This window comes from Candoia aspera, chromosome 3, assembly GCF_035149785.1.
Source record: "Candoia aspera isolate rCanAsp1 chromosome 3, rCanAsp1.hap2, whole genome shotgun sequence".
Classification (NCBI taxonomy): domain Eukaryota; kingdom Metazoa; phylum Chordata; class Lepidosauria; order Squamata; family Boidae; genus Candoia; species Candoia aspera.
Genome location: NC_086155.1, coordinates 156750244 through 156762747, shown reverse-complemented (window position 1 = coordinate 156762747; position 12504 = coordinate 156750244). Strand labels below are relative to the sequence as shown.

Below are 12504 nucleotides of genomic sequence, written 5' to 3'. Positions count from 1 at the left end.
TTATTTTTGTGGATCCAAAGAGCACAAGAATTTAAAAACATTATATGATACTCTTAATATACTATCAAATGACATTATCAATACACTTACGTTTACATTATAATAAAGGTTAGCATAGAGAGAAATTACACAATGTTGTGTACAACACTGGCTGTGGATGCCTGATTCTTTTTTTAAATTATACGTCCCATAAAGAATATAATATTTCCGCTTGTGTTTCCCCATCATCTTTTTTTTTGAACAACAGAACTTCAGTACTCATAGGTCTGTGAGCTGATATCAACTTACTAATCAGGATCATAAATTGTCTTCTAAAGTATGATTTAACCAAGCTACAGATGTTTGAATTGGGCTACTATGTACAGCGCATAAATTTTCACAGTAGTATTTGTAATCACCACTATGTTTCTCTAGGTGTTTTGGGGGCTCCTATCACACCTGACTTTCACTTATTTTGTAATTAACTATGTCTTATCTGATGGAACCCATAATGTCATGAGATGCTCTCAAAATTCCAAAGGTGGTCACTGCCTTCAGCAGTGACGTCTATAGTGTAAGGTTTAAATACTTTTTCTCTGATTAATGTAGTGGTGTTACACCCGAAACTCCAGAAAGGAATTTTAAGATAAGAGAAAAGCATACTGTCTCTTCAGTTGATCCATTGATTTTTTCTCTTCCTCAATTCTTGCTTTTACAGCTTTCACAATTGTGGCCTGGAAAAGTTCAGCACCTCTGAAAAATAAATACACACATAGGAGATACAAACAATGCAGCACAAACATATAGGATGACAATCAAAATTGTAGTTTTGCCAGCAAGATGGAACTGAAGATGGAACTGATTCAACACATTTGCTGAAGAAGAGAGGATAGTTCTTTAAATAATCCTGTCCTCTTTTGACCCTTTACATATGACCCTATGACATAACAATACAATGAAACAATGAAGAAGAGAGGATAGGGCATTAAGGAAAACATTCTGGAACCTATTTCATAGGGCTGGCTTTCCTAATCCATGTATGAATTTTCAAATCTGTGATAAGAGCTTCACTTGATTAAATCATTTAAGTTATATATTTCATTTCACTGTTACGGTTTGTACAATGTTTAATCAAAACGCATGTCCACAACTACAACTGCATGGATCTATATATTTATTATATATTAATACATATATTAATAAACATTTCAGTTTACCTGGATGCCAGAATCTGTGAAGCTTTAATATCAGCAACAACATGAAGGAAGTAGTAACTCATGAAGACTCTTCTTTGTAGCAACAGAAAAGCAAAGCAAATGCTGTCCCAGATTATTCCTGCCTCTCCACTTGGCAATTTACACTCTCCATCATCCAAAGCTGACAAGAACAAGTATCAAGCATAAGCATCAAGATATTGCAATATTTTTTTTCTGAGCTGAGCAAAGAGGTTTAGGAACTCTGAATCCATGTCTGCAAGATTTAAACTTCACACAAGTGGGGCAGGAGAAGAATTGTCTATTTACGGCTGTGCATGTATGTGCATTTGCCTGGTGTTCCTATTCAGATTCTAATCTGTGAAACAGATTCAAGATTGATGCAAAAGGCCATCTCTTACAGTGGAACATCTCAGAGAACCACAGGACTGAAGGTGACACAATGGGAAGGTCCCTATTTCTCTTTTTTCTTTATTCAATCATTTGAATATTTATTTTAGTCTTTGTGCTAAACTGGCCAACAGCTCACTTATATACAGGTCCGTCATTCTTAACCCGAAGTGGCCTGAACCACGTCAGATTTATAACACAGCAATTCGGCTGCAAAAAGCCTTCCTGTGATAGTTATGAGCCAAGAAGCTAACCACAATAATCCAAGAGCATAAACTCTGAAATTAATTGGTATTTTTTAAATAGGAAGGACATGAAAAATAAAGCAAACATAGTTTTAAAAAATATAGAATGGCATATGTAGTAATTACGTCCAAAGTCCACAGGAATAACAAAATACAATCTGCAAATAAAAACAAACTGATGCATAAAAACTTTATTAGACACAACGTCTGCATATGAATACTGGCTAGAATGCGCTTCATATATGCTATTACTTCAGAAACAAAAACAAACCTGTGCCTGTCTTGGACAAAAATATACTAAAATGGTGCTAAATTCTCAGGGAAAAATGTTTTTTTTCTCAACAAATGTTTATTCTAATTTATTTATCAATCTGAATTATTCTAGACTGTATTATAAAAATAAAAGAATGATTTTCAATATCAGAGAGGGAAAACAAACCTGCCTGTTGTTTTTTAAATGATGGCTATCTGAAAGACTTTAATGGAAGTTTTAGAAGAATTATGCAAAGGACTTTATAGGTCTATACTTACGAATGTCATAACCTTTAACTGTACAAGCCAGACTAAACGCCTGAATCACCCAACAACTATTGTGAATCAATGACTTGATGTAGCCACATGCTCCTATCTGGAATAAAGAGAGATTGATATGAGAAAAGAAGTTAAAATAAAAGCCTGTCAACACTACAACGTGCAACTGTTTACACAAATATTAAAAAAAGAGGAATTGAATTATTATTTTCTTCAGTGTTTGTAATTTCTTGACAATATATGCCCAGTGCAGTAACTTCTTCCATAGTTCTTTAAATAATCCTGTCCTCTTTTGACCCTTTACATATGACCCTATGACATAACAATACAATGAAACAAGTTATTTTGTAAATAATCTAGTATCAATACTGCAAAATCCTCCCTCCTTTTTGATTCCAATTTGTGACTGTAGAAGATACAGACAAGGTACATGCAAATGCCATCAACTGTATGACAAATATCTCAAAACAAAGAGGGAACCTGCAATAAAATGCTGCAGTGATAACCATTAATTAATGTTTCTGTTTAGAGCTCCAAGCAATCTGGAACAGATAGTACTGTATGGAGCTTGAAGGAAGCCTCAAAGGTAAGGAAAGAATAGAAGACCCATTTTTAATATTCAGCCACCTATTTCCAGTGCTATATATATTGGTGTTTCTCAACCTTCACAACTTTAAGATGTGTGGATATTTGGGAGTTGAAGTCCACCCATCTTAAAGTTTCTAAGGTTGAGAAACATTGCTATATATAACCACAAAACATTAGTGTCAAGAGTTGAATGGTTTCTAGACAGAAGAAAAAGATGAAGTAGTGGGGTGGGACTCTTTGCACTATTAAAAAAAGTAAAACAAGAACCTATACATTTATTTCAAGAAACAAAGGGTATAATCACTTCAGAAAAAGAGATACTTACAGACAATATATTTTTCATTGTAATCACAAAGACATTATAAGCAATCAGCCAATCCCAATATCGAAGGATGCTTCTGATTGGCTTGAGTAACAGGTCTCCTCCAAAAAGTAAGAAGTAAAAACAGGCTACCAAGTAGCCCATACAAAATATACTGATCCGAGTGGTTCCCGTTATAAAGATGATAGTGAGGACAAACCAGAAGAGATAACTGAAAATTACCACCTTACACATGTCTAGATAAGATCTGTTACAAAACAAAATAGGAATGAAAGAGATCAAATTTATGTTCAGGTGGTGCACATTTTAATGTACAGTATAATGATTTTTCTTGACAGGTATTCATCATATCATACATGTTGATGAAATGATTATGTGCTTGCAAGAAAATACTATCCATTACACGGGTTTTTCAAACTCTGTGATACAGTGGGCTCCTAATATGGTAAATGAATTCACGTACACAGACACCCCCCCCCCCCATTGTAATCTATGTATCACAGGGCTTCTCAAATCTGGTGGTACAGCAATTGCTTGCTATTAGTTTGCTCAGAAAAAGTAAGGAATAAAGTCCAGAACAGGTTTTGACAGAATGCTCACTTTCCCTGTGCATGCCTGACCAATTTTTTTTTAATTGTGACCTCCAAGCTGCTTGCTTTTGAGAGTACAATGACTCAGAGCACTCCTGCTTTATGCTGTTTCACTTTTTTTATTTGCCCCATTCACATTGTTTGGGTAAATGTAATTATGGTAAATTAAAGGGAATTAATCTAAATGTTGGTGTGTAAATTCTAGAATTTGTAATAGAGGAACCTCTTTTTGAGGTGGCCAATGTTTTCCTTCCTTTCTTCCATCCAAAGGCGATGATTGTTTGAAAGTACAGAAGAAAGGTGAACTCTTCCATTGCTATGAACTTTTATTTTGGAGCCAAAGGCTAAAACAGAAACATTTATAGTATCATAATTTATCACCAAACTGATAATCTTAAGAGATCCTAGTTGTGGGAAATTGGGCTTTTGGAATTTCTTTTGATTTGGGACAATCCAATGTACTTAAGAACATGGGATGTAATCAGTGCTGCATAAATTGATCTCCGTCCATGCACAAGACTTTCCCTATCCTCCTTCTCTCTTCCAGAAATCTGCTCCTGAACTACCATTAACACCTGGAGCAGATATTGAAGGTATACGGAGAGCAGCAGAGGAAAGGAGAAATTATTTTGTTATAGGTGCTTGTTCTACTTGCAGGACAATCAGATACAAATTATATAACATCTTGTAATTCTACTTTTATTGATAAATTTTATATGTTCCAGTGAAGAACAAAATTCTGTTATTTAATAATCTTACCCTACCATGTTGTCTAATTGCAACATGAGAAAACGTTTGAGTGACAACTGCAGTACTAAAACGCAATTCTGAACCTTACCAATTTAAAGCCCACAAAGAGCATCTGATTTCTGTGAAGAAGTAATATAAGCAGATGTGTGGTCTATATCATTATCCAACTCTTACCGGCAATGAATAAAATCAGGAACAGGGTTGTGTTGACTAAATGATGCTGCTTCAAGGTTCATGCAAATCTCTACATTGTCTCCAGCCATGATGCGTACAGCAGCCTTATTCTCATCTTCAAATGTCTGCCTTTGTAAGGATGCACATAGTAGCAACATGAAATCATCTGATGGAAGAAGATGTTGAATTGAATATAGATGTGATGGACGTCTCACATGTTTTTTCATCTAAAGAGGAAGACTAAGGGCCCAGTATGGCCCTAGCATCAGAATGGAGGCAGAACCAGATCCCATTGCTCTTTCTAATCTCTAATCCTTCTAACTCTAATCCTAATCCACAAATTCAGATACTCATCCTGCAGGAACCTCCATGTTGTGACACAAAGGGCAATGAGGTAAATGAGCAGCAATGTTCAGAAAGTAATTGTCTTCCCTGGAAGAATGGCTTACTTAAAAATAGCCTATTACTCCCAAGTAGCCTGGTTTCTACAATTAAGTCCAATCAGTATGGGTCAAATTTAGGAGGTTGCCAGGCTACAAAATAGAAACCTCTGCTTGAGTATAAGCAAGTGCTGGAACAAATTCTACAATAATTTAACCTTGTAACTTCTGTGTCTTGAATCCAACCCTTGCCTCAATATCTGCAATCTGCATTTGCCTGGTTCTGATGATCCTTTGCTACTTTATCTTTTAAATCTTGACTATTCATACAAAACTGTTGATGTCTTGAGTTCTGCACTGCACTGTGACTACATTTTTGTCTAGCAATTTACTGTATCATGAAAGCTTGTAGGAATATCAGCCTTGGACTGTTTGACTACTATGTGAACTCTTTGTGACTGAACAGTAATGCCTTTCATTTTTATAATCTGAAATGACCCTTTTTCAAATCTAGTTAAGTTGGCATACACAAAAACATAACATTTTTATGTAAAACCTGAAACTAAGATAAGAAATATAAGAATTAGATGGCAATTAGGAGTCAACCTAATGCCTTCCAGGTTGCTTGGACTATCACACCAAATAATTCCAGTCTGTATAACCAATGATAAGGGATGATGACAACTGTAATCAAAAATATCTAGAGGACACCACTTTGCCTATTCCTGATAAAAAAGGGTGTGTATTGTTTCCTCAGTCTTAACTTTTTAATTAAGTAATTAATTTTACTGATTTTTTCTTGTTTATTGCAAGGGCTGAAGCTGGTGAGTCAAGAAACAGTGCTGTTTGTTAAGAGCAGAACTTTTTACTGATGTTGGGTTTGAAGTCTTACATGTATATAGATAAAGCTGAATGTAACTAAATCTAGCAATAGCATATTGATATCTATTCTATGTCTAGAAATGTACTTTAGACATTTATTAAAATGTCCTTTAGGAGTGAAATAAATAAGTTTGTTCAAGGGATGCAACTTACAAAGAAGAAAGTAAAATACTTACACACAAGAAAGACTGGATTTGGTCTAACAATAAAATCTGGAAAGTATAACCATTTGATGATATTAGAGTTAAAGTTGGCATTTGGATTTCTCCAAGGATAATCTGCAATAACAGAGGCAAGAATGCTTACAACAAACAGTTAAGAGTGCTTATTTAATTAATTTTCAGCAGTTACTAGCACACAGTGATTATTGAAGTAAAACATTAGACTGTTTAAGGCAAAAAGGACACTTACCCTTACAAGGTGCAGGTGGGATGCCAATACATATGAAGTACTGGAATGTAATAATACATGACAGAAAACAGCAGTACTTTGGCCATATTTCTGCAATAGCTTTTCTTCTCCGCCGATACAAAACAGCAATTAAGGCAAAGGCATGAATCATTGCATAGAAATCCATCCGTTGACCAATTACATTTACAGACAAGAGGAAACAACTCTGTGATAACAAGGCAAATGTACAAAATGTATATATCATCTTGAATGGTCCATGATAAACATAATATTAGCTTCATCCTCGGAAACTCCATGAGCCTTTATTTATCAGCTTGAAAGAACTCTTTTTTTTTTTGCCAGTATGGCATACTATTAATAATGCTTACCTTATTTTGCAAAGTAAAGTGATATTAGAAACACTGTTAAAGATATTTGGCACAAATATCTTGATATATTATAACAACATTTGCAAAAGGAAGATTACAATATCCTCGAAGATGATTTTCTGGGCTCCCATGCCATCTGAGGCATGATGGATTAACACCAGGAAAAGAGCCCACCATGGTGTGATACTTCAGTTGTGGAATTCTCTCCCTGGGAAGAACATTGGCAGCTGAAACGTTTCGGATTTTCCTTAAGTTAATGGTGGATGAGAGTACGTTTCATTATACATTTATACTATTTGGCCACATTTTCCACTTAGCAACCCCGTCTCTTAATGACTGAGTTGCCGGTCTCAATTGTGGTCGCTAAATGAGGACTACCCATACTGCTTTAACGGTACTGGTCTAAACTTACCTCCAAACCAAACTTGTAGAAGAAGTAGTTTATAAAATACTTAAGACAACTGACTATGCCATCATCCAAATGTAATCTGGTAATATCATGAAAAATTGTTTTGGTTTCTGGGGCAGTGAGATTATTATGACATCGGTAGTATTCTTGGTGTCGGTAAACAGTAACTTCAAAGGCCAGAATTGCCAGCATCAGCAAGTTATTCTGTAAGAGAAGGAAACAGTGTAAATACTGTACATCAGCTCTATGACTAGCCTTGATTCTACTAATTGCAGCGTAACCCCTAAACTATGTACACTCACTCAATAAGCATACTGACTGATAATAATAGTTAACTAATTTTCTTATGTGCTTATATTAATTATAAAGATAATGGCTTTAAAAATACAGTAGAACTGTAAAACTGCTACATCTAGGTCTTTGTTAAATATTCTCCCAACTTTTTTTTTTTTTAAATCTGTTCAACTGTGTCTGATTCTCGGGGACTGCCTGTACAAGTCCCTGCAGTTTTCTTGGCAAGGTTTTTCAGAGCTGGTGTGCCACTGTCTTCTTCCTAGGGCTGAGAGACACTGGCCCAAGGTTACCCTGCTGGCTTTGTTCCTAAGGCGGGACTAGAATTCACAGTCTCCTGGTTTCTAGCCCAGTGCCTTAACCACTATACCAAACTGGCTCTCTTCCCAACCTTATGACTTTTCTAAACAAAACAGAAAAGTTCCAGCTGTGATTTGTTTTCCTATATATTGTCAATCATTTTGTTTTAAAGCATTTTCACTTAAAACTGGACTACAATATAATCACTTTCTTTGTTCTACTTATATATTAGCATCTAGAAATAAGGCACCTTATCAAGAACTGTTTTCAAAGCCCCCTAGAATATCAAAACTAGCTTATAATCATGATTCACTTTAGCTTTGATGATTATCGATGATTATAAGCTGTATGCCTCTCAAAACTAGCTGCTAGGAAACAGGAGTTTGGGGTGGTGGTGGTGAGTGGTGAGTGGTACATATGAATACACATTTTGATTCTGAAGTTCCCATATACTACTAGCACTGGGGGAACAAAATGCTGATTGAGAACACATTTATTCTAAAAATGCCCAATCCCATTTGTGGTTGTAGATGGCTTATTTTATAGCATATGAGTATCTGTAATACACCCAAAACCACAGATGGGAGTGGATCACAGTCAGACAGGCAAATAAACTTTTGCAGTACAACTTTGCATCAGAATTGTTCTGATAGGTGATAAGGCAGAATAAAATAGTTTGTGGTGGAAGTTATGCAACTCTAAGGGTGACTTAATGTTCTGGTAAAGTTTCCAGACTGAGATAGTGGGATTTTCATGAAAGAAACCATGATTGCCCACCCATCTCTAGCTTTGGCTCAGTGTACAAAAATAACAAAATGTAACAAAGCTGTAGAGCCAGTTTCCAGCTCCTCTTTGGTTTTTTAAAAACCCTTTAACAATCATGCACATGTTATCTTACTAGTAATTGGAAAGACATATAAATTATTCAAATAAACTAATTCTAAAAAATGTATGAATACAACAAGTGTAAATATATTTTTTATAAAGTACATCACCATTATTTTGCTATAAAAACTGAAAATTAAGAGATGGATGGAAATGCTTAAAATAAACCACTTTTTTCATTTCATGAAGCAAGGCAATCAGAGGCTGTAATAAACTTAACTTCATTACAGTAATTTCCTTTTTCACCCATACCTTCCCAATCTTTGAGGAAAGATTACAAAGAGAACAGCTCTATTTCTAAGGATTATATAATACTGAATATCATTTCATCTCCACTAGAAGGCAAGAACTGAAGACTTTCAGTAGAGAACAGATAATTACCCTCAAGTACACAAGCAGCGGATAGGACTTTTTTAACCCAACCCACTCAGTTGGATCAATCGGTTTTTTGTAGAGAAGTGATTCATTCAGGCCTTCCTGATTTTCAGTCGTATTAGGCTAAAATAACAACAACAATATTAGTTCTGATTTCCTCAAGCAGTACGTGTGATAATAAAGCTAGGACTACATCTATAGCTAAATAATTCAGTAATCCACACAGCAGTTCCTCATTAACAAAGCACTTTATAAATGCCCTTTCAGGGACCTACAATTAAGAATAAGGATAACAAAATCCTTGCTATGAATAAAAAGGATAAAACTGCACCAGAACAGCTGTGTCATTTTTATCCCACACTAAGTACCCAAAACCTCACATCTAGCCTGAAGAGAAGGAAACTTGCAGCACAAGTTGGCAAGCTAAGAAGGACAGAGTGAAGAACTATTCAAAGTAAGAAGGCAAAATTGTGGGAGAAGACCGAAGACACTGCATACATTTCACACTAACAGACTTATTGTAAGGTCTTCTCTGCAGGAGATCAAGCAGCAGAGAATTCATCCCTCTTCTGGTGAAAGGCATGTCCAAAAAGAAAAATAACTTTGAGATACCTTTCTAGAAAATAATCCTCTACCAGGTAGTACTTCATTTCTGTATTAAAAAGACCAGAAAATAACTAACATCTCAACAGAGTTGGAAAAGAAGCAAAAGATATAGTGTCTACCTCATTTTTGTGAAAAATGTTTGAATAATTTCTGAGTCAACTTATATAGGTTAGGGCTTGTCATCTCTCTAATTCATAAGTCCCTCCAGTTCCAAAATTATTTATTTAAAACAACTATAACTACTTAAAACCTAACTGCAATGTACCATTGGACAATTGATAGAAAACGATGCAACATTAATAGATTCAAGCTGGTAAAACATTTTGCCGATGATAATCACACAGGTCCAAACTGTGCAGACACTGGATGCCAATGGACGGAACTGAGAATATGGCAAAGCAAAAGCCCAGGCGATCAAAAACACATAGTTAATGAGAGAAACCTAGAAGCACAAAACAGAAAAGATAATATACAGATTAGATGACAAATTGCAGAATCCTTTTTTAAGTTACCTCATGTATTTATATATCACTGAAAAAAATAGAAAACATGGAAAGCTTAAATTTCCTTTGGCTTCATTTGGAATTAACCAATTGGAAAGAAAGGTGTGGGGTGCATTGAAACAATACAATTAATGGATAGTTACATAACAAAACTTGGTATTTCAAGGTGCAAACAAATCCTCAAAATATACAGTACAAATTTTTCAATGCATACTTTTTACTATGATATTTACATTGTGAGATCTGACTTAATTTACAAGGGCTCCTTTTATGGACAAGCATTACATTTCATACCCTTTGGTAGCCAGGAAGGATCCAAATTTAAAAACTAAATGCATAAATAATAATAAAAACAAATTCAAACTCATAAGGAATACATTGTTAAGCTATGCAAGTGTGAGAGAACTCATTTTCAGTTACTTATTTTTAAAGGGTACTGATTCATGCTGGCCGCTTTATTTTACCAGGAAGCTTCAGTCACATATGGGCCATGCAAATCCTCAGATTCATATGTTCAAGCAGATAAAGTGATTTGTATTCTACTGTAATACTGACACTGCAAGAGAAAGTGGGCATTCATTATTTACTTGCCTCTTTTACCGTTACCCATATAATATATGAAGACACAATTTTGATAATGTGTAGTTCCAAAAGCCACCATACAAAAACTTGAAGCTTATGAAAGCATTCCAGGAATTTCAGGAAAAGTACAGTTAGGCGGTCAATTACCAAATGCCATTTGTTCCTTAAATCTAAAAGACAAATAAGACACAATGAAACACTTTTCCACTGTGCAAAAAAGAAAGTTATTGTTATTTTCAGCTTGAAATACACATGTAGCTAATTACACACACACACACAGTATATACATTTCTTCCTCAAAATAAAAAGAAAAGTATTTAGATCAACTAAGCTTTTTTACTTTTAGATTTTATTTATTTTATGCTTACACAATTAACAAGACAATTTTTAATCTTAATAGTTTAAAAATTAAAAAACAAACTAAAAATACAAGCTAAAAAAAATGAAACAAATCTACCTCATATTTTATATATGACATATAAAATATAAAACAACCTTATATTTACTAATGAATTTACTACTATAATATTAACAATACAAAATATTATTGTAAGCTATCACAAAATCTCTGCCCCAGTAACAAATATTGTTGCATCCTTTGATTAGTAGAAAATATGCCTTTTCCAAAATGGAAAAGCTTTTTATTTTTACTTGACACTAAATGTGATCATGATTCAACTGAAGCCAGGCAATTTCTGCTACCAAACAGAATTTATTCCCCAAACAATGAAGAGCTAATCAATGCAACATCACTCACTCACACACAGACACACAAACACACACACAAACTGCAAAACAAAACCACTTCTTTAGTTCACGGTCACTGTTAATAATGCAGCTGTACTGCATGTTCTCATTTCCGTAACCCTTATCTCATTGTTACATTCCAATATAATATAATCCCAGTATTTTATTTATTTATTTATTTATTAATCAAATTTATCACTGCCCATCTCCCAAAAGGGACTCTGGGCGGTTTACAATAAAACATAAATAAAAATATAAAACTGTAAAACACTATAATACATAATACAATAAATATAATAAAAACCTAGATGGCTGGAAGTTCTTTATGATTTGCAGGCAGAGCTGGGTTCTTCTAAGAAACTAACCATCCCCAGGAATGGCTACTCTCTCTCCTGCCCCAGGCATAATTACAGAACCAGGTCTTTAGCTGTTTCCTAAAGTCCAGGAGGGAGGGAGCCAATCTCACTTCCAGGGGAAGGATATTCCAAAGGGCAGATGCTATTGCAGAGAACGCCCGCCTCCTGGACCCCGCCAGATGGAATTCTCTTGCAGACAGGTCCGTAGCATGCCCTCTCTGCACGACCCGGTGGGATGGGTTGATGTGATGGGGAGGAGACGGTCCCTTAGGTAACCTGGACCCGTGCCATACAGGGCTTTAAGGGTGATAACCAACATTTGAATTGCATACTGGCAACCAATGCAGCTTGCGGAGCAAAGGGGTGACATGTGCTGATCTTGGGAAACCCAAGGTTGCCCGCGCGGCTACATTTGCACCAGCTGTAGCTTCCGGATACTCTTCCAGGGTAGCCCCATGTAGAGCGCATTGCAGTATTCTATATGGGAGATAACCAGGGCATGAGTGACCGTTTGAAGGGCCTCTCGCTCCAGGAAGGGGCGTAACTGGCGCACAACACAATGTTGCACAAAGGCCCTCCTAGCCACGGCTGCTACCTGCTCTTTGAGCAGGAGCCATGAGTCCAGG

The 12504-nt window shown here is 35.6% G+C and overlaps 1 protein-coding gene across 1 annotated transcript in view; it reads right to left on the bottom strand.

Moving 5' to 3' along the window:
- The window catches only part of PIEZO2 (piezo type mechanosensitive ion channel component 2), a 224439-nt gene that overhangs the window by 35610 nt on the left and 176325 nt on the right, over positions 1-12504 (bottom strand). Inside the window, exons 21-31 of the mRNA XM_063299098.1 lie at positions 10785-10945; positions 9956-10132; positions 9091-9207; positions 7237-7437; positions 6457-6661; positions 6222-6323; positions 4784-4949; positions 3273-3516; positions 2360-2456; positions 1197-1356; positions 643-732 (exon numbers count right to left, since the gene is read on the bottom strand). Coding sequence (XP_063155168.1) covers positions 643-732; positions 1197-1356; positions 2360-2456; positions 3273-3516; positions 4784-4949; positions 6222-6323; positions 6457-6661; positions 7237-7437; positions 9091-9207; positions 9956-10132; positions 10785-10945 — 1720 coding nt within the window. The remainder of the gene's footprint in view (positions 1-642; positions 733-1196; positions 1357-2359; positions 2457-3272; positions 3517-4783; positions 4950-6221; positions 6324-6456; positions 6662-7236; positions 7438-9090; positions 9208-9955; positions 10133-10784; positions 10946-12504) is intronic.